Source organism: Saccostrea cucullata, unplaced genomic scaffold, assembly GCF_032062105.1.
Source record: "Saccostrea cucullata isolate Sc308-1 unplaced genomic scaffold, CSIRO_AGI_Scuc_v1 ctg1224, whole genome shotgun sequence".
Taxonomy (NCBI): Eukaryota; Metazoa; Mollusca; class Bivalvia; order Ostreida; family Ostreidae; genus Saccostrea; species Saccostrea cuccullata.
The window spans coordinates 195,106-218,413 of NW_026930231.1; the positions used below are offsets into that span (position 1 = coordinate 195,106).

General features: G+C 34.7%; 3 protein-coding genes across 3 annotated transcripts in view; all 3 read right to left on the minus strand.

Annotated features, from left to right (window-relative positions):
- Positions 1 to 23,308, minus strand: part of LOC134283339 (uncharacterized) — a 128,746-nt gene that overhangs the window by 86,439 nt on the left and 18,999 nt on the right. The gene's annotated exons all lie outside the window — the stretch shown is intronic.
- LOC134283322 (E3 ubiquitin-protein ligase TRIM45-like) lies at positions 110 to 3,605 on the minus strand. The gene is made up of 2 exons (XM_062765778.1): positions 3,578 to 3,605; positions 110 to 1,644 (listed from the first exon to the last, which is right to left on the minus strand). Exon 2 carries the CDS (start codon positions 1,630 to 1,632, stop codon positions 736 to 738), a length of 897 nt encoding a protein of 298 aa, XP_062621762.1. The 5' UTR covers positions 1,633 to 1,644; positions 3,578 to 3,605; the 3' UTR covers positions 110 to 735.
- On the minus strand, positions 13,921 to 16,446 carry LOC134283323 (uncharacterized). The gene is made up of 2 exons (XM_062765779.1): positions 16,400 to 16,446; positions 13,921 to 15,821 (listed from the first exon to the last, which is right to left on the minus strand). The coding sequence occupies exon 2, from the start codon at positions 15,807 to 15,809 to the stop codon at positions 14,082 to 14,084; it is 1,728 nt and encodes a 575-aa protein (XP_062621763.1). The 5' UTR covers positions 15,810 to 15,821; positions 16,400 to 16,446; the 3' UTR covers positions 13,921 to 14,081.

Consider the following 23,308-nt stretch of genomic DNA (forward strand, 5'->3'; position numbering starts at 1 on the left):
GGAGGGGAAAGACTGCTTTCTGGTGCACTTGAACACGGTAGGAACTGTCTACATGTATAATGTGGACACAAGTAATTGTGGACACACGTAGTTGTTACGATCAGCTGTAAGGATGTTACCCTGACTGTCTGTGGTGATTCCTCGTGGACTGAATACTTTGTTCTTTGGAGCAGGAGTATGTCCAGTGTACCTGAATCTCAGTTTCCCCGCCTGATTGACCACCACTACTGCATTAGCTTTCTCATCAGACACACATATATCATGTTTCTTGTTCTCAGTTATGTATCTTTGATAGAGAGAACTAAGTAAATAGAAAGGTATACCTTTATCATCAAACTGAATGGTTTGTTTTCCTGTGGAACCAGAGTAATGGACAACTTTTGTTTGTCTGTAATCATCACTGTACATGATAAATAACAAGGAGGTCACCAGAGGAGGTACTACAGACACCCTTAGGTTTCCACTTCTGTAGTCTGATCACCTCCTCAATCTTCTCATTCTTCACAATGTTCCCAGTTCTATCATTATCAGTATAAACAAGATCTCCACTTTTTGTCACTGCCATTTGAGTAGTTCCCTGACTTGGTTGTGATTGACTTGAGTAGTGATCCCTGATTGATGCTGTAGAGTTTCATGGTTCTGTCATCTACTTGTCCAGATTTCCTCATCACTCAGACAGGCCACATCGTAAAGTCCATACTCATACCCAGTGTCTATGGTGGTGACAGTCTCTTGTTAATCAAGCAGCTGTTTGACTGGAGGAGAGGTTTCAGCTTTTCGTGATTTCTGCGTTGTCTTCATGCTGTAGCCATGTTTATCTGATGTCAAAGAACTTGATGATAAGGCTCCAAATAGTTTACGAGTTTCTTCCCCTTGGATTTTTCCTGGAATGAATTTTGGTAAAGATGGCATAATTTTATGTGGAAGATTTCTGTATATGGGTACATTAGACATGACACTAAATAGTTTTAACACATCATGTGTGTCTACTGCAGTTTTCATTGAATTAATCTCTTCCTTGATGTCAGAAAGGTTCTTGTTTATTTTATCCAGATGTTTCTGTAGAGTGCGTAACTGTGTGTTTTTCATCTCATCAATTTCAGCTTTAAGTTTCATGACAAGTTTGTCAATTTCTCTGTGCCAGTCCTCTCCATGTTTTGTTATGGCTGTTGAGAGATCTCCATATTTTTTTTCTAACTGAATAATTGTGTTTTCTATATCAGAAGCAATATCTTTGTAGGTTGGATAAATTGTATCATTTAATACATTTTTTTCTTTTATAATCATATTCTTCTTTTCATCCACTTCTCTTAAGATTTTAGATAATTTATGACCTAAATGTTGATTAGATTCAAGACAGCTGCTGCAGACAGGAATGTCACATTTTCTACAGTACATTTCACATCGTTCTTTGTTATGAGATGTACATACAGGGTAGAGGGGAGTGGATTTCCTGGACTGAACTTTAACCACTTTAAATTTGTGATCCTTGGATTGGTCAGATATCATGTGTTTTCCTACACAAGCTGTACACAGGTTGACAAGGCATGTATCACAGTGCATCTGTAACTCAGCGGTCTCACACAGATCACATCGCTTCACGTCGTGGGCACTAGTACGGGGGTCCATCATTAGACTTAGTGGCTGAATTATAAAAATTCAATTTATTAGGATTATACATTTAGCCAAGGGTTTCTGATACGCTACTCTCCTCATAAATTCTTGACATTACGGTGTTAGAAATAGTTGGGATTTTATCTCCCCTATTGCGATTGGAGTAGATCTACATTGATCGACCAATCAGGAATTGGTTTCTATTTTTGTTAATATTGATATCTGCGTTCCGGACATATTTTGACTCTTTACTCTCGGGAATGAAAAAATGCAAGTAAATAACAATCACATTCTGTTCTTTGAACTTATAGATATGGTGTCAACCAATATCTCAAGATATGTGCAAAATATGATAAAGAATCTATATTAAAGATGTAGATTTGCACTAAAATAAAAAATGAAAAATTAATCCCTTTTTGTTTATAATTCTTTAAAAGCTTTTATGATTTAGATACGTTATTTATTCTGTTAATGATACAATCTGTACGTATCTGTTCAAATTAGAGATCACGTGACGAAAACAATCCCTTTTTCACAGCATGGTATGCCAAGCGTTTATTAACTAAGAGAGTATTATATCAGGAACTATACGTACATTTTAGATCACGATCAGATCACAACGAAATTGCAGGGTGCTTGTGTGATATACCCTCTGCGTCGGTGTTGGCGTCCCAGGTTTACGTTTTCTTCGAGTACTTTTTTGCCCTACATTGATCAGATATTATGCGAGCAAGATGCTTCTAGTGTGATATGCATGCACGATGATTCTTATTGTACCAATCAAGGTTTCAGATGTTGTAATTTCAGCTAAGGTTAATGTTTTCAAGCAGGTTCAAGTTTTTGGTGCAGGTCTTATTTCCAAGTAACTACAACTGTATAAGACCTATCTTAACTAAAATTGCATGGGTGATACATCTAAGGATGCATACAACCAGGCTTCCAGGCTTGCTTCAGATGCTGGATCTGACCTATATTTCCCCCATGAGTAAACAGGTTAAAGTTTTTGATGCAGATCTTATTTCGGAGTAAATATAGGCCTTATATTGGCCATTACTTGCATGAGTGATACCACCTACATTTTTCCGATGAGTAAACAGGTTTTTTGATCAGGTTCATTCTAAAGTAACTATGTGGACCACACTTGCATGGATAATACATCTAATGATGCACACTATCAGGCTTGCATCTTGATTTTCAAGATGAGTGGTTTTGGGAAGCGCACTTCTAGATTATTACTTTAATGTGGGATTTTGCCTTATCTAAAGACAAACATTAGTTGAGGTGAGTTCTGTAACCTCTGATTACCTATGTTTTATCCTGCAAATATCCCATGTCTAATTCATATATTCCATCGTTCTGAAAGCATTTTGATTTCATAAATATTGCATATGTATATATATATATATATATATATATATATATATATATATATATATATATATATATATATATATATATATATATATATATATATATATATATATATAATATATATATGTTCGGGTGTCTTAGTTTTAACTCCAGGGATATGCTTAACTTGCATTGAAAATAGATTGTTTAAGAGGTCATATGTAAAACTATGTTACAGGATAAACAAAATACATGGCTACTCTTGTAGTATAAATAATAATTTGTATTTGGCTCTGGTCAAAAACATAAGGGAGGGCTCGGCAAGCGTCACGCTCTATATCGTTTTCTTACCCTAACCCAAATATCACTTATATTTCAACACAGCAAGCATAGTTTTTTTTATATTTCTGATTCCTGGAACCACAGTTTGTCTGAGGCCATTGTGTAGATATAAATGTGGTTAAAAAGTCATCATATCACATTTAATGGTTCATTGAATTTTTGAGGGAAGCAAATATTTTTTCCTTTAGCGGTAGTTAAGAACTGTAGTACTGAATTCCAAAAGCTTTCAGAATTATTTTCATTTGCTCAGAAAAACTTACAAGTTTCTTACCTGACTTGAGTAATGGCGGTTATCCTTGATCAAGTGCAGTCTTTATGTATTCCGATTACGTGACACGCCTTTATTCTACCTGTCAGGTATTTATACTTCCTGGTCTGGAAGGAGATTTAAAAACTGTAAACAAGGGCTCTTCCAAATTCCAAATGTAATTATTTCATTTATTTTATAAAATTTATTTCATTTTTAGCTCTACTGCTATAATTGACCAGAAGCGTTCATGCGATAGCATGGTGACTGTTATCCCTCCATCTGTCTGTTTGTTTGTATGTCTGTGTGTAAACAATCCCTACGGGGTTGGCTTGATTTTAGTATAATTTGGCACATAAGTAGACTACATTAAGATGCATATATTATGTTGTTTTTGTTTTTTATTTTGGTTACATTAATTGTGTTGCCAAGGGTTTTTTAAATTGAAATATGTGAGAAATGTTTTTCTTCTCAGTTTCGGTCTTATTTCTATAAAACATGTCACACAAGTAGAATTCACTGGGATTTATTTCTTTATGTTTTCTTACTTTTATTGATTGATTGTATATTGTTTAACGTCCCTCTCGAGAATATTTCTCATATGGAGACGTTACCGTATGCCGGTGAAGGGCTTCAAATTTAGACCTATACTCGGTACTCAGGGCCATTGAGCATTGAGGGTTCTTTATCGTGCCAGCACCTACCGTAACACGGGACCTACGTATTCAAGGTCATATCCGACAGACCCATGACTTTCACTTCTGATGCTGAGCACTTTGCGAAGGAACAGTCACTACCAATTTTTACTTCTTAGGTTTGACGCGGCGCCGCGAATGAGAATCGAACCCGTACCTCCCGATCACGAAGCGAATGCTCTACCACTAGGCTACCGTTAACGGTTCTTAATTTGATGAATGGTGTTACTACAGTTTTTAAAATAGAAAGAAGAAGGTTCAGTTTCAATACAAATTAAGCCATATATTTTTCTAAAATATGAAAGTGATATAAGAAATTAAAATTCATATTTTCTAAATCATCGGAATTCTCTGCAGTAAGAATACACAAATGGTTTTTCTCACATGACCTCTTAAATGATAATTGTGACGTCATTAACTTGTGCATTTTCCCGTATTTTCTTAAAAAGTTGCAGAAGACATCAATTTTCAGTGGATTTAAAAAAAAAAAAACATACTCTGCCACCGTCGCCCGGAAAGATTTTGAGGTATGTGATTTTTTTATAGCTGTTTGCATAATATATCCAAAAACTAAAACAGTTGACGGTGGCAGACACTATTTTCTAAAGGAAAATTGGCATAAAAACAAGTCATTTTGAAGCTTTTTTGGCATTAAACTTACAAATGTACCAAATTAATGACGTTATATTTCAACAAGGGCTCTTCTGCATGTCATATTCTTTAATGATTTATCATATCTATCTACTCAACTATTGTTAAAGCCAATTTCATAACTTTTTAAGAACATTTAATTTTTAGGGCACAATTAAGCTCAAACCGTACGTCTTCGAATTCTGTAAAAGTTTTGCAAAAGGCTGCCCCCACCCCACCCCAATAGTTTCAGTCTGAAAAGGAACTAAACCTATTAAACTTTATTCTATTGATTGCTGTTGCATATTTTCAAGTCCAAGTGTTTCTTTTCTCCTCCAAATAAGTAGAACTACAGTCTCATCAGAGATTTCTCTACATGTAGTATGGGGGTCCATGTTTGTGCAAATCTGAATTTAACACTGATAACATGAAATTGTGTTTAAAAAAAGAAAAAGAAGAATGTGTATGTAATGAAATATATGCAGTAGAGAAGGAACAGTATTCAAGCTCAAAAGTCCATTAAAAATACAAAATAAATACATTTATACTCTAAATTTATATTTATTTTGTTATTTTATATCTCAGAATTTTCAAACATGACTTTAAAGTTACTACATTGTATTAAAAACTGAGGTCCCATTGTTGGCACGAAAAGGATCCCTCACTGCTCAAAAGCTCAAAGTGCCGAGTACTTAGGTTTAAATTTGCATCCCCCACTGGCAGTTGTTGGACTCTCCACACATATGAAAAATTCTCAAGAAGGACATTAAACAACAAACAACAGAATTTAGCCTAAACGTTGGCCTTCCTTCTAAGATTGTTTGTTTGCCCACTTCACTAAAATACTTTCTGTCTGAAAACTTGTTTTAACCTCTTTGAATTTTTTTCTGGATTTTACTAGGTTTTTTCAACAAATTGTCAATACACGGGGAATGCTTACTCCTCCATGGCACCTGATCCCAAAAATATCTCTATATTAATCATTAAAATGTAGTTACATGGATACTGAACAATTCAATGCAATGATATGCAAATCTTTGATATTTACATACTAGTACTAGCAAGTCTTTTTCCATGTCTAGAAATCCAGTGTACTAATTCACTCAATGTAATGGCTGTCATCTCTCTCACCTTTTACACATAAAAAATGAATTACTTTTACATGTCTTGTATTACAAAACAGAAAATAGTTTCTTTTTATTACATCATTTTTTAAGGTGTTGCATACACTTTCTAGACGTTGCATGTTTTTACTTTTAACTTTTAACTTCATAATCGCAATTTGTGACCTGTGATAGACTAATGTAACTGATTTTGTCAATCTTACAAATGTTCATGCAGGAACCAGTGCTCTTTTAGACGTATCAATATATAAATGTACATAGTTTATACTAAAAAAAATTCCAAGTTTCCAAGAAATGAAACAAAAAGTCTTAATTTCATTGAAACTGAATTTAATTGGGCTCTTCTGGTTTGTACTTAAAACATAGAAGGGAAAAAGAAGCTTTTGGACTTAAAACTATTCAACATCAGTGAATAGAATTATGTCAGCCTTTTATAAGAACTTAAGAGTAAATGCTATTTTAAAAATCATGGCAACACCGTTCATCAAAGTGGAACAAGATGTGTTGTTGAACCTTGGTGTCATTTGAAAAAAATTAACTAGTAAAGTACAACATGCATTTTAAATGTGAATTCTCAATCTCTTATGGTTCAAAAGTTATGGCGAAGGCTGTTTTTAGCATATAGCTTACAGTTAAGTGCCAGTTATTGACCTTAATGCCATTTGAAAAAAACTTAATCTGTGGAGTTTGTATACCAAATATGCAGTTTCTGTCTCCTATGGTTAAAAGTTATGATGAATGTACGGAAATGCTATTTTAATCAGGTCACAGTCAAGGTCACAAGGTCGTTGACCTTAGAGTCATTTTAAAGAGCTTATGTAATTAGTAGAGTATGCATACCAAAAAACAAGTGTCTATCTCATGGTTCAAATGCCTGGTTGGGAGTTGGATATGGAGATAACGAACCGTATTCAATCTCAAAGTCAATACAATACAACAATACAAATACAAATTAAGAGCAGAGCAAACAGGGAACTTCGAAACATGAGAGGTGGAATCAGGTGCCACATTAGCATGTACATTTACTGAGATGTTAATTAACAGATATACATGAATGTAGTGATACCATATGTCGGTTTAGAGTATAATTACAGTATATGTTACGATAAAAAGGTATAGAGACCAATTGACATATTCTAAATCTATAGGACTTTATGTACCTGTTTGAAAAGGTTTTAAAAAATTCGCATCTCATGAACCTATATTAAAGAGGACTGTGTTATATTCCATGGGTTTTGATTTAAATTATTCCTGATGTGGTACAATTAATTAACAATTATATCTTAAACAAATTATTTTATCATTATGATGAGAATACTTGACATGTTTTCATTTATGAAAAAAGATTTTTTTAAATTATATTTAGGATGCCCAGAATATACACACACGTGTACATGACTACATGTACATGCATAAATCTTAATATCATTGTGACATGAACACGTTTATGTTCCATGGTTTACCCCTACTAATATTATTGTGATTTAAATTCAAGACACGTGGTTTAGGTTTACCTATTCACAGGTTATATAGGGTAGAACCGGTTTTATAAATAAAATTGGCAGTAAACAGGAAATTGCTATAGTCTGTTTCTTTTGAAAACATGTTCTGTGAAAAATGTGTTTCCAGACCTTTCTGAACGATTTTCGTGATTTTCAGCAGAAATGGATGACTAAAGGGGGGAGGGTAAATAACAATTAATATATCTTAACATAGTTTACTGCAAAAAGTACAGCTCACTAGCGACCGATACGCTGGCAAAAAAAGTGTAATATTATCAACACTGACAAACCTTTGTCTGCCTTACATGGCTATTGCTATTAATGCGCACAAAGGATCTTACCACGAGCAACGGACAACTTGTTGATTGAAAACGTTTACGCCAAATAAATGTTTACATGTTACTTCGAACACGTGGTTCAGGTCACTCTATGATTATGTCAATGGAGTGCAAAATAAAAAAAAAATTCTTATGAACAAAATGCAAACATTAGAAACTATAAAAGATAATTTGCTGTAAACTAGAAAAAATATGTTTGATAAAATGTTAACGTATTTAGTGTCAAGTTCAGAACACCAGCACTTCAAGGGTAAGAAAAACGGGCAGCTTTTCGTATGCATTTAAATGGACAAACCATTTTTCATAACTATACTCGGGATCACGTGTGTTGGCCAGGGAATCCACTTGACAATTGTATTCACCGACAGTACAATAAAGGAATTTATCAATGGTAAAATTCCTATAGTATTCGTAGTAACCCATAATGCAATTCTCATTCATCTGATTTGTCAGTTAAAGTCAAATTTGTGCCTCATTTGTTAATCTGATACCAAAAAATATAGTCCCTGTTCCCATGCAAAATATTTGTCCAAAAAGAAATTTTAAATCATGACAGCAGAAAATTGTATCATAGAGAATACTTATAATTTAAATGTGAATGAATTCAAGAGAGATCGATTAAAGTACATTGCTACAGAATATAATAGGGTGGTAAAAACTAAAACGCAATATAACTTTTCTGTTTACCATGTCTCCACGTGCTAGTCACTTCCTAGCCACATTGCCGTAAATAATTTACCCTATATCATTTTGTGAAGTTACTTTACATGCACACTGCAATTTAAGAGATCATATATTAATTTTCAGATTATACAATGACTTCCAATAGATTCTGTTGGTTTTAAATTAATAAATGTAAGGAAGGAGGACCCTCACGAGACTGAAATAGATTGTAGAAAGTTAAGTAGCATTAATTCAGGAAACAGGACTTTTTAGCTCACCTGAGCCGAAGGCTCAAGTGAGCTTCTCTGATCACATTTTGTCCGTCGTCCGTCCGTCTGTCTGTCTGTCTGTCTGTCCGTCTGTAAACTTTTCACATTTTCGACTTCTTCTCAAGAACCACTGGGCCAATTTTGACCAAACTTGGTAAAAGCATCCTTGGGTGAAGGGGAATTTAAATTGTTAAAATGAAGGGACATATTCCCTCGCAAGGGGAGATAATCAAGAAAAGACAAAAATATGGTTGGGTCATTAAAAAATCTTCTTCTCAAGAACCACTGGGCCAGTAAAGCTGAAACTTATGTGGAAGCATCCTGGGGTAGTGTAGATTCTAAATTGTTCAAATCATGACCCCCGGGTGTAGGGCGGGGCCACAATGGGGAATCAAAGTTTTATATAGAAATATATAGGAAAATTCTTTGAAAATCTTCTTCTCAAGAACCACTGGGCCAGAAAAGCTGAAACTTATGTGGAAGCATCCTGGTGTAGTGTAGATTCTAAATTGTACAAATCATGACCCCCGGGGGAAGGGTGGGGCCACAATGGGGTATCAAAGTTTTACATAGAAATATATAGGAAAAATCTTTGAAAATCTTCTTCTCAAGAACCACTGGGCCAGAAAAGCTGAAACTTATGTGGAAGCATCCTGGTATAATGTAGATTCTAATAATTGTTCAAATAATGACCCCCCGGGGGGAGGGCGGTGCCACAATGGGGAATCAAAGTTTTATATAGAAATATATAGGAAAAATCTTTGAAAATCTTCTCAAGAACCACTGGGCCAAAAAAGCTGAAACATATGTGCCCATGGAAGAATTATGGGGTAGTGTAGATTTCAAAATGTCTAAATTTTGATCAGTGGGGTAGGGTGGGGATGCATTATGTATAACAAGGGGGAAATCTGGTAAAAAAACAGAATGGTCAAAGCTTCTCAGGTGAGCGATGTGGCCCATGAGCCTCTTGTTTCATTTAGTATAATATGAAATAATACATGGACAGGCAAAATTTTGACTTCAGATCGCGCATGCCTTCTCAGAAATCAGGGTCAAAGCCACAATTTTATACCTATATGGCATTGTTAGGACAACCTGTCCTCAACTGTGCAGCATCTGTAAGTCAATTTCGAAAAAAAAAATTATCTGGATGAAAATGCTATACCAATTCCAGATGTTTTGATAGTAATTTAAAGGTAATGGACAGACAGAAAAAAAGGTTACAGGTATATCCAATAATGTTCAGGTGACCGCTAAGATCCAAGGACATTTCTTAAAAGAAAAACTTGGAAGTTCCAATTTGAAGTTACTTGGAAAATGAATTTTTCTATGGGATGAGATTTCCAGTTTGATACAGATTGAATTATATATAAAATGCTACATATAACATTCTTTGTTTTGTTTTGTTGTTTTTTTTCATTTACGACCATCAATCAAATTTGGACTTGCAAAATTGTTCATCTTCAGTTTAATGACAAGAAACAACTTAATTTCACACATAGAATGAATTGTGATTCATTAAAAAGACTATCATACAAACTCATTCGTGCTACATTCATTAGAACATCTTGATCTCTAGTACCAAAACAATATACATGTACGGCATATTTGTGACAAAGAAACAATCACAGATATGTTGGATGCATATTTTATCTCTTCAGATTTTATCTTAGGTGCAAAACATTGAATATAAATGACAATACATGTACATGGTGTACTTACATTTATGTAAATGACAATACTTCAATTATTCTTCTTGTTTTTAAGTCTGTTAGTGAAGGAAATAATAATCAGTGTTTAAATTTTCCTTTTTTATCATACAATCTTATGCACTAATTAATACACGTAAACAGGTAGTGCAATTTTCATCTTCAATAATAAGGTCTAGCAGTTCTTTAATCTAAGAGTGTTGAACATAATCACGTCACTCTGACCAAATGCTCTGTTCAAATATATTTCAACTTAACACAAGATTTAATTTTTTTTTAATGATGGTGCTCTGCTTTATAAGCTTTTTAATTCCAGTCTTGGAAAAAAAAATAACTTTACAAAACAAAATTTGTAGCTATGTAGCAACCGCTAATGATATTACGCCGATATTTCTATTGCATTGCTACGCTTAATGATGTTTCTATCGATAAGCGGCGTTACATCATTAATAGTTGCTACACAGCTATCTTGTAGAAATTACAAATTAAAAAAAAAATTACTGATGGAAAGAAATGGTCAAGCTGCAAGCATGAATCAGAAAATAATTTAAAAATACAGAGTTTTGACCAATCTTACGGCCTATGTATTAAACAAAAAATACAGCAAAAAATTGTTACTCTTGGATGTTAGCACAAGCTATAGCGCTAGGGACAGCTTATAAACAGATATAAACATAGTAGGGGATATTGCAATAAACGATTAACATAATATGCTAAATTTGACCTTATTATTAAGCGTCAAAATTACAAGTGATACGGTGTAATTAAAGGAAAAATATAATAGGTTTTCATTGCATATTTTTTATAGGAAAAATCAAATCCTATCTTTGATAATTTGCGCGATTGCAATGAATATATTCCTCCATAAAAAAGATAAGTTGTTGAATTTCTTTGAGGTGAAATATCCCTCTGCTCAAAATTTCAATTTTTTAAATTCCAAACAATGACATTAAATTCAATTGTAAAATAGTTTGAAGTATAAAGCGTTGCTTACTTTTTCAGAAATGAATATAATGTCAATCATTATGTGAATATACTTTTATATGGTAAATAGAAAGATCAATTATTGTTTATCTCACATAAAATTAGATATATGAGGTATATATAAAAATAATATTTACCATCATACCTATCTAATTCTCATTGGTAAATAATACGCATCCATTAACAAGAGTTATCTTTACATAATCGCCCTTGAAAATTATTTCTAGGGAAACAGAATATTAATTAAATGTTTATGAATAATACTGCTTCTGAAATTTCTGTAACAATTTAAAAATGACTTATACGTAAAGAGATAGAGATAACTCATTTTACACCGTTTAAAGGAACTGAGTATGGAAAGAAGGATATGGAGATAACGAACAGTATTCAAGATCAAACGTCCATAAAGCAATACGAAATAGGAGCCGATCAAACACGGACCTCCGAAAAATCAGATGTAGGATCAGGTGCCATGGAGGAGTGAGCATCCAATGCAGACCGGTAACATCCTCCAAGTGCTCCTTGTCATGATCAGGAAATAATGGGAAAATCCGTCGTCAATTCAGTGTATAAATAATAACAATAAGGTTGTTGGAAGGTCTGGTCACCAAAAACAACATAGATATTGTCAATCAGAAACTCAAGCATCTTTTCTTTTTGATGTCAACTTACTTCAGAGTACTTGTGTGTACAATCGGAGTGCTTTTTAACAAAATAATTTTGCAAATGACCATAACAAGGTACATGTAAGCAAATTTACAAGTTCAGTTTTTATTGAAATAGCAGCTGTCAATGACATCAAAACCCCTAGACTTTAATTTTTCGTGTGGAATGGTTGTATATAAATGTGAAAAGTCGTTAGTTTTTAGGCTGTTGATTTTGGTAAAACCTTGTGATTTCAAATTGTCCAAATATTCCTCGGAAATTTTAAGTATTCATATCTGATTTACACCACTTCTTGAATATATTGTTGCAAGGTACTCTTAAGGTTTCTCCTTTACTAATGTTAATATCTCAGTGAAGAGCGAAGAAAGAGGCTTGGTTGAACATTTACTGGAACCCACAATATATCTTTGTAAGGATTTTTATGAAGTTTTGGAAATCCAATATATATTTGGTAGTTAAAAATCATTTTGGTTCTTTGGGATCTTAAAAATATTCAAAACTGACATATGAATTTGAAGAATTTCTTCCTTAGAAAGGGAAATTTGAGTATAAGTTGGAATATCACCTGTAGTATTAAATCCAAGTTCTTCTAAAATACAATTAATATGATAAACCTTGCAAATGAAGACAGTGTAACAGTTTTTACCTGTTTTGTAAGCAGGGACCAGTACTTAAAATGTAGTGATCATGTAGTCTATCTAATTCTTTTTTTTCACTTCTGGAATAATGAATACAGAAGGACAGATGGATTTCATATTGCCCTTCAATCTTTAAATACGAGATTGTTGCATAGATCTGATACATTTAACGGATCTGAGCGGCCTCCGTTTTTGCAGGTTAGCTATTTCAATATAGCGGCTGATTTTTTTTTACCATATATGGAGACCGAGTTGCAATTGCGGGATAGTTTATCCTCCAATTTTAGAGGATAACAAAGGTAATTTTCAAACGCCTTGTGCCTACATCGTACGTTTAATCAAAAATTCCAAGCACCAGAATACATGTAAATAAAACTTCAGACATTAAAATAACGATTGTATGTAACGATTTGAGATTCTATGTCTAGTATTTTTATTTTATGCTTTCAAAGTTGGCACTGTTTGCGCTCCATTTTTACTAAATATTTCCTGTTATTTTCTTTCATCTTTATGTCTTATCCCCATTTAAACAAATAAAAAAGACATACAGAATGAGACTTTCAAGTTTCATTTTAATTAAAATATAGACAAAAAAAAAATACAGAAAGAAACGCATTTTTAAGGCATGATGTGCCTTCCTTTATATATAATTTCAGCATATGAATTGAACGAAATTAAAAGAAATAAATAAAAAAAAAATAAAATGAATTAATCATTTGAATACCGTATAGCGAGTTTTCTTTGTAAGTGTAAAATTTGGCGATTTGGCTGTTCTAAGGTTTGCCAATAATTTTGATGTAGTTTATTTATGCGGAAACAGGATTTCTACTCTTTGTAGATGAACACTAAAAAGAGTACTGAATATTTTAGCGATTAGAATTTTAGCGGGCTACCATCAAAACGCCAAAAAAAGCCAAAATTAGCACCCCTCTAAAATAACCCGCTATATGGTAGCATAAATAATAAAATACATAATATAACATTTTAACATAGAAATTAATGATATTATATACCTGTATCATAGGCGGAAAATCCATAATCACAGATTCGAGCCTCTATTCTGGTGTCGAGAAAAAGAATGGACTTTTCTTGGCCTTTTCAAGCAGACTATATAAGATTCAAAGGGACAGAGTAAACTTTGGCGCGAATATGATGTACAATTTAAGAATATTGATCTTTCTGCTGCTTTATACTCATATGTTTCTTTGATGAGAAACAGTATGATCATTAACTAAGATTGAATCTTCGTGATACATTTGACAAGATAAATTATTGTCATATTTTACTGTAACTAATATCGGTAATAGATTTCACTGTAGATATTTAACTTTTATCAGTTGGGCGAATCCCTCTCGTCTCTTTTGTCTTAGTTTGTTCCTTCTATATTCTAAAGAAATAAACAGATTGTCATTTGTATCCATACACAGTCCAAATGGATAACTCAGTCCACAGTCTATGTAACGGAGGAAATGCCCATTCTGGTCTAAGATGTGGACACAGTCATTTTTATCATCAGCTGTTAGGATGTGACTCTGACTGTCTGTGGTGATACCTCGTGGATTGAATGGTTTGTTCTTTTGAGCAGGAGTATGCCCAGTGTACCTGAATTTCAGTTTCCCGACCTGATTGACCACAACTACTGCATTAGCTCCACTGTCAGACACACAGATATCTAGGTTCCTGTTCTCAGAAATGTACATGTATTTAATCAAAAATGAGCCTGAGGAATAGAGAGGTTCACCTTTAACATCAAACTGAATAGTTTGTTTCTCTGTGGAGCCAGAGTAACGGACAACTTTTGTTTGTTTGTAATCATCACTGGTCATGATAACCAGGAGATCACCAAAAAAGGTACAACAGACACCCCAAGGTTTCCAGTTCTGTAGTCCGATCACCTCCTCTGTCTTCTCATTTTTCATAATGTTCACTGTTCTATAAATGTAATCAGTATAAAGTAAATCCTCACATTTTGTCACTGCAATATCCCATGGTATGTTCCCTGACTTGGTTCTGATTGACTTGAGTAGCGATCCCTGATTGATGCTGAAGAGTTTCATGGTGCTGGTATGCCCACTTGTCCAGATTTCTTCATCACTCACACAGGCCACGTTGTAAAGGTATTTATACCCAGTGTCTATGGTGATGACAGTCTCTGGTTCATCAAGCAGCTTTTTGACTGGAGGTGAGGATCCAGCTTCTGGTGATTTCTGTGTTGTCTCCATGCTGTAGCCATGTTCATCAAATGTTAGAGAACTTGATGATAAGGTTCCAAACGGTTTAATGAGTTCTTCTCCTTGGATTTTTCCTGGAATGAATTTGGAAAAAGATGGTATTATTTTGTATGGAAGGTTTCTGTAAATATGTATTTTGGATGTGATACTTAATAGTCTTAACGTGTCTTTAGCAACATCTATTGAATTGATTTCTTCTTTGATGTCAGAAATTGTCTTGTTTATTTCATCCAAATGTTTCTGTAGAGTTTGTAACTGAGTGTTTTTTATCTCACAAATCTCAACCTTTAGTTTCTTGACAAGTGTGTCAATTTCTCTGTGCCAGTCCTCTCCATGTTTTGTTATGACTGTTGAGAGATCCCCATATTCCTTTTCTAACTGACTCATTCTGTTTTGTACATCAGATGCAATGTACTGGTAGGTAGGATAAATTGTATCATTTAATTCATTTCTTTCTTCTGTAATCTTGTCTTTCTTCTCACCCAGAACTTGTAAGATTTTAGATAATTCATGACCTAAATGTTGTTTGGATGCAAGGCAGCTAAGACAGACAGGAATGTCACATTGTTTACAGTACATTTCACATCGTTCTTTGTCGTGAGATGAACATCCAGGGTAGAGGGGAGTGGATTTTCTGGCCTGAAATTTAACGACTTTGTGATCCTTGGATTCATCAGCTAACATATGTTTTCCTACACAACCTGTACACAGCTGAACTAGACATGTATCACAGTGCATCTGTACCACATCAGTTTCACACAGGTCACATCTCTTCACGTCCTGGGCACTGCTACGGGGGTCCATCATAGGCTTTTGTGGCTGAAACAAAAAAAATCAACATGTTAAGAAATATACACTTATTGATTTGGTTTGAGTGCAACATGCATTTTTCGGACTCCATAAACCACAGTTCGTTGGGGCCATTATGCAGATATACGTGTTGAAAACAAGTACTCATATTTCAAGTATAAGGTTAATTGAGTGTATGTTGGTAAAATGTTGTTCCCTTAAGTTAAAGACTCTAGTATTGTTTTCATATGCTCAGAAAATTTAAACATTTGACTAGAGTATTGTTCTCATAGGCTCAGAACCCCGTGGGGATCCGGGTTAGAATAGGTCCTCAGTACCCCCCTTGCTTGTCGTAAAAGGCGACTAAATGGGGCGGTCCTTCGGATGAGACCGTATAAACCGAGGCCCCGTGTCACAGCAGGTGTGGCACGATAAAGATCCCTCCCTGCTCAAAGGCCGTAAGTGCCGAGCATAGGCTTGAATTTGCAGCCCTTCACCGGCAATGGTGACGTCTCCATATCAGTGAAATATTCTGGAGAGGGACGTTAAACATTATACTATCAATCAATCAATCAATCATAGGCTCAGAAAATTTGAACATTCCTTACCTGACTTCAGTAATAGTAGCAGTCCTGTTGATTGATCTCCGAATACAGTCTATGTACTCTGATCATATGATACACCAGTGTTATCTACATATATATCAGGTGTTTAAACTTCCTGGTCTATGGTTGATTTAAATACCACCTTCACTATATACAAAGTGCTAATCAAAAATCTACTTGATTTGGATCACTGGCTGTATTTTTATGGATCATTCAAATTTTCTGTCTTCACATTAAGACAAAAAATGTCATTTATATACGTTTCCTTTCTAAAATAAAACTGCTTCAACTAATATGAGACGCCTTTTTGGTATATATTAAGATTACCATATTTTTGTGTCATCTTCTCCTCCTTAAACAGCGCTAGCACGCGTTTTTCACGCCTCTGGAGGTCATTTTTCGACTATTCATCCACTTGATTGGACAGTTGACATTATCTTCAATAAAACATTTATTGTTATGTTTCATATGAATCTTTATCCGACGTAACTTATCAGATTTGACCACAAGGTCTTCTTTATACAGTAAAAGTCGGTTATAGCGAAGTCCTGGGGACCGGTGAATTTAATTCGCTATATCCGTAATTCGTTAAATCCGTAAAACGAATTCGTATAACCATTATAGCGAATTCGAACTATGCATGTTTTTCTTCAAGTATTACTACCAACTATGTTAGTGAAGCAAATATTACAAGACATATCTTCGATAACTAAGGTTTTTTAATGAATTGAATTTTATATACAAGTGCTAAAAGGAAATAAAGTAAGTTCAATTCATCATTTTTTAAAAATAACCTTTGAAGGTTCGTTTTAAAAGATGTAAATTTCATTACATTTAACCTCAACGGGACTCAAAATCAGTTCGCTATATCCGTAAATTCGTTATATCAGAGTTCGTTATAACCGTAAATTTTACAAAAATTTGTTAAGAATTATGCCGGGGTTCAATAAAAACTTCGCTTTATCCGTGAATTCGCTATATCCGTGTTCGTACTAAACGAGTTTTATTGTATCTTGACAATTGCATCAAATATACATCTCCATACTCAGTAACTTTTCGAGAGCTATTTTATGTTTGCGTGGAAAATACCAGGAAGCTATCTTTGTTGTCATGATAGCTAAACTTTTTTCGAGTATACATATAGCATTTAATGCAATACTAGTAAGTTAAATAATTTACTGTGATGCATTGTGTTCACTACAGTTTTGTACAATATTTCCTTTCCCAGTCTCCTCTTACATTTCAACCCAGAAATATGACTGGTGGTATTATATGCAAGGTTTTTCATCCTTGGGAAAAATTATAGGAACAAAAGTTTTTTCCTCAAAGATTTTGAAAACAAAATATATGCTTCATTTTTTTTTGTTTTAGACTGTTAATGAATTAATTATATAAATTACATACATAGGAGGTCCATAAGTCATATGCTCACCAGGAGCATTTTATGCTCGGAGTATGATACATATGTGTTTATATAAATTATAGAAAGAGAAGTGTGACTTCTTGGTTAGTTACTGGGGTACGAAGGAAAGTACAAACATTCTGAACCTTTTATGAAAGAAACAACCCGCAATAACTCGAAGAAATGCATAGATCTTTTTTCATAGAAGTCATAGCATATCGCTGAAAATCATTTAACTATTCTTGAATATGTCCTTTTATCGAAGAATGACTATAAGAGTTTGTGTTTCTTAAGGGGGATGGGGTGTCCAAAGGAATTTTTATATGTTTACCTTAATATTCTTAATAATTTTAGTAAATTTAAAAAAAAAAAAAACTTATCAGGTTTTGATTCCCTGACCCATTTCCGCTTTGCTGGATCTGTCTATGGGGATAATGCCAAATTTTGATTACACTTCAATATTTATAGATTCTGTTTCTAATTCTAAGTTTTAAGTTATGCTGTCTGATAATGATGTGAAAATAGGTGAAATATAACAAAAATTGCATTATTATCTCCTTATTATATAGATTTATGAGAGAGAGAGAACAAATTTGATTTATTTCTTTTACTAAATGATATACTGATTAAATTTGTTTTTTAAAAGCATATTTAGTGGATAATGGTTACGTTTATATTAATTGAATATAGCCATTATAATTTTTTTTTTTATTAACAGTGGATCAAGATTTTATTCTAAGGCTTGATTTTAATTGACGGTGTCTAAATCCAGATTATTTGAAAATCGAAGATTTCTGGATTTACAAAAAGTGAGGATAACGAACATTCCTTGATGCCGAAAAATCTACAAATACGTGGGCAGGATAAATGCGGAACCCCCGGAAATACCAGAGGTGGAAACAGGTGCGTAGGAGGAGTAAGCTTCCCTTGTTGATCGGTTACAACCGCTGTGAGTCCTATGTATTGATCAAATAAACGGAGCATTCCATAATCAAACTTAATATAAAACAACGGCCTCTAAATTGGATGAATTATTATCAAAGAAGTTGATGAAACAGGAATATCAGCAGTTTCGTTTAAAGGCATCATTTCGTAAGTTCATGGTCGATACAATGACCTTGTCAGCAAAAACAATTTATCATTGAGTTAAATGCTGACTGACGTTTTTCATACTTATTGTTAGCCCAATATACATTGAATTGACGACAGATTTTCCCGTTATTTCCCGATCATGACAAGGAGCACACGGCGGGTGTGACCGGTCAGCAGGGAATGTTCACTCCTCCATGGCACCTGATCCCACCTTTGCTGTTTTGGAGGCCCGTGTTTGCTCTGCTCCTATTTTGCATTGTTTTAAGGACTGATATTGAATACTGTTCGTTATCTCTTATCCTGCATGAAAGAAGTAAGCCCCAAAAATGCGACCCAATGATAAATCATACGATAAGTGGAAAATCATTATTTGCTTCAACAAATTCGTTTATTGAAAGCAGATTTACAGAGGATGACAAGAACTTTGTTGCATATAGTGGGTAAAGCGTTCGGTCTTGCGACTATCATGAGCTTTGGAGAGAGTTCGAATCGTTTGTGAAGCTCTTTTTTCCTTTTCACATACTTTTAAAATATAAGTGATAATATATTATGTAATGACATTGCGAAGTTGACAAAGTGTCTTTGGATTATACTCCCCCTATTCGCCTCTATTATTCAAGAAGTACTTTATGAGCATTTCCGTATCAATCGCAACAAAACGCAAATCAGGTTTCGCATAAACACCAGCAGCGATAGCACATTTCATCAAATTCTATAATTATTTATGTCTGTCTGACTTCTTTCGACTTATAAATGCTTCTCTTGTGATTATGTATGCCAATGTTTTCTCTAATCTGTTTAAATCACAATAATTTTATTTTAAAAGAAAACAATAAACCTTAATTTCATGCAAATCACAAAAAGGATCCGGAAGGTCTATTGATTTTGAGGTTAAAAGGTCATAAATTCAAACATTCTTTCTGTTTTAACACTTTCGTTCCCGCGCGATATCTCTAGAAGACCTGTAGCTTTTACAATTAGATTTTATCTGAAAACTCCCAATGGCCTAAAGAGCCTAGGATGCCTATTAATTTTGAGATCAAAAGGTTTTGGTAAAAGGTAAACTAAACACTTTTTTTTTGAAAAATTTTGACAATGTATAACATGATATGAGCATGTAAATGTGATCTACTGTTTGCATATAGTTAACTGGAAAGTCAAGTTCCTCGATGTTCTAGAGGTATAATCCTCGGTCATCATATATGGGAGGCCCGAGGGCTCACGTCCTAGATGAACCCTTTTTTTTACTTTCTTGATGATAGTATTAAGCATATGAAATAAAAAAAGTTATGATGTATCCACATTGGCATTTTTATTTCCTTCAGTACATTAATAATAATTAATAATTCTGCATATCCAGGAGAGCGGGGGGTCGAGCCCAAATCTGAGCATTTTTCTTAAGCGGGGGGCACAAATTCTCTAAACTAGCTTGTTCACTGTCTCGCAGTATGATTGTATTTTAGGTCTTTTGAAACTTTCTTGATTCTTATAATACACAGATTTTTCTCTTATATTTGCATAATTTATGTTTGATAACTTTAATTCAATTTCTTTAAAATTATTTTTCAGCTCTTCTTGCCAGTAATAATGTTTGATATGTGGGTTATTTCTTTGCAAATTTTTCAAAATTAAAAAGGGGTATTTTAAAGTATTTTTCATTTTAACTTTTACAAGATTAATTTGCAAAATGCTTATGATGAATACATGTTAGTATTGTTATTAAGGAAACCCCCCTCCTCCGTTCAAAGTGTACCTGTCTCGTGTTTCTATCTTACAACCTTAGGGTTCACCTGAGTACCTGATTGTCATGGGGTATCGTGTGCTTCTTACTTCAGTGCTTTTTATCTGTTGTTACACATGTTTTAGTATAATATACATCGATAGGGTTTCAGCACTTGTCTAATGTAAATATTAATAACTGCAGTTTATCTTACCTGACCCCCCCCCCCCCCGTTCACACATAGACGCCGCTTCTACTACGATCAAAGCTTGGTCGAAAGCGTGGACGATAGTAACAAATCGCAGGAGAAACGTCGTGGAGTCGTCATAAGCGTAGTATGATCGCAGTAGGGTCTTCATGATCGGAGAGCTCTACGCTCTCACCACGCTTATTTTGAACATGTTCAAAACAAGCGTAGCGGGATCGTGGCCAACATGAATCGGGCTTAAGTCGTAAAAGGAGCGTAGTAGAAGCGCCGCAATCGTACAAGCAGCGCGAAAGCATCGTAGAGAGATCTTCGTGATCGTAGTAAAAGCGCCGTAAGAGCGTAGGAAATTAATGAGCACGCTCATACAACGCTCCCTCTACGTTTGTACTACGTTCTCACTACGATCTCTCTACGTTCCTGAAGATCCTACGAAGACCTACAATGACCTTACGCCGATCATATCACGACCTATCAGGCAGAAGTTTGTTCTTATAGCGTTGATATTTGACCAATCATCATCTGTAAACTACATGTAAAGGGTGACACTATACTTGATGATCATTTGCAACTGAGACTTTTCACATCTTTTTACAGTTATAATTGAAAATGCCCGTAAACAATGTGGTAAAGGCCGCAAAAAAACCGGTCGCACTACAAAAATCTGCGGTTGCAAGATAAATTTCCATCATCACCAAAATCGTACTAGAAGCGTAATGCAATCGTAATATGATCGGCACCACCGTAGCGACATCGCGGTACAGTCATCTAAGTCTGTGTAGCGTCGTAGTATGGTCTTCAATGCCGTAGTGGCAGCGTAGCGTAAACGCAGTAAACACGGCCGCTTGTCGGCAACAGTCTGCGTGACATCGTAGTGGAAGCGTATTAGCAACGCGTTTGACGTAGGGACATCGTAGCACGGTCGTTACGAAGACCATAATTTGCCAAATTGCTCTATTTAGACGCCGATCGACTGCGATCTGCCCCGATCCAAAACTTTTTCAGATCGTGGCTTGATCGGTATGATCGCCGTAGAATCGCAGCTCTGTGTGAACGGGGGGTAAGGTTCAAGCTTAAGTGAATTTTTCTAACTATCCGTCGTCAGACTGCTAATCGATCAATTATCATATTTCGCTAAATTTTTTGCTAGACTATTGCATTAGGGTTCAGAATCTTAAATATTAACTCTTGTCAGGTGTGTCAACTTCAGGAACAACTTTTGTTACAAAAGTGAAAATGAAATCCTACGTAGTATTGTATATGATTTTGTGTTTTAAAATTTCAACAGATAATTGGTATTTAAACATCAATGTAGGATGAGTACGCAGGTATTATAATTGTTGAATATATTTGTATTGAGGGTGAGGGAGATGACAGCCATTACAATGAGAGTGGATTAGTTCATTATGGATTTCTAGTCTGATATGGACAAATACATGCTGGTAATTTCTTCTTAAGTTATGCATACGTTTTATTAGGTCATCTGAGTAAATTCAGGTGACCTATTTCTATCCGTTTTCGTCTGTCGTCGTGCGTCGTGTGTTTACATTTGAACATTTTCCGTTTTCTCTCTGCAACCGCTCAACCACTTTAAACCAATTTTGGTATAAAGCATTTATGGGTAAAGGGAAACAGAAATTATGAATTTCATGGTCCCTGTCCCCTTGGTGCCCGAGGGGTGGGACCAAAACCCTTAAATTAGTGCAATATTTAAAAATCTTCTTCATTACTCCTGGACATCAAGCAGTCAAAGTATTGTAATTTGCAATGAGTCCTCTGCAAAAATTGTGAAATTCATGGCCCAAGGGTCGGGGGATCTAGGGCTAGGGCGGGGCTATATAGATTATATAGTGAAAATGCATTATTTCTTTGATAATCTTCTCTGCTCCTGGGTATTAAATAAACTAACTAAATACATAGTTAAAATGAGCAAACATGCCTCTTCTAGAACTGTGAAATTTATGGCCCTGGGGTCGGGGGATTCGGTGTAAGGGCGGGGCTGTTTTGATTATTTAGTGAAAATACATTAGTTCTCTGAAAATCTTCTCTGCTCCTGGGTATTAAATAAACTAAACAAGTACATAGTTATATTGAGCAAGAATGCCTTTTCCAAAATAGGGAACTTTTGGCCCCAGGGTCGGGGGTTCTGGTCTTAAGGCGGGGCTCTATTGATAATTTAGTGAAAAATTCATTAATTTTTTGAAAATCCTTTCTGCTTCTGGGTATTAAATAAACTAACTAGGTACGTAGTTATGATGAGCAAGAATGGCTCTTCAGACTTGGGATTTTTATAGCCCCAGGGTCAGAGGTTCTGGTGTTAGGGTGGGGCTGTATTGATTATTTATTTATTAACAAAAAGTAAAAATATATCTACAATTTTTAAATTTATTTAGAACACTTTAAAGTAAGAACAAGATGAAGAAGCGTAAGTTAGCGGACTCGATGCCTCTGGGGCCCTAATAAAGCGTCATGCTGGTATCCTGGGTCTTAGTG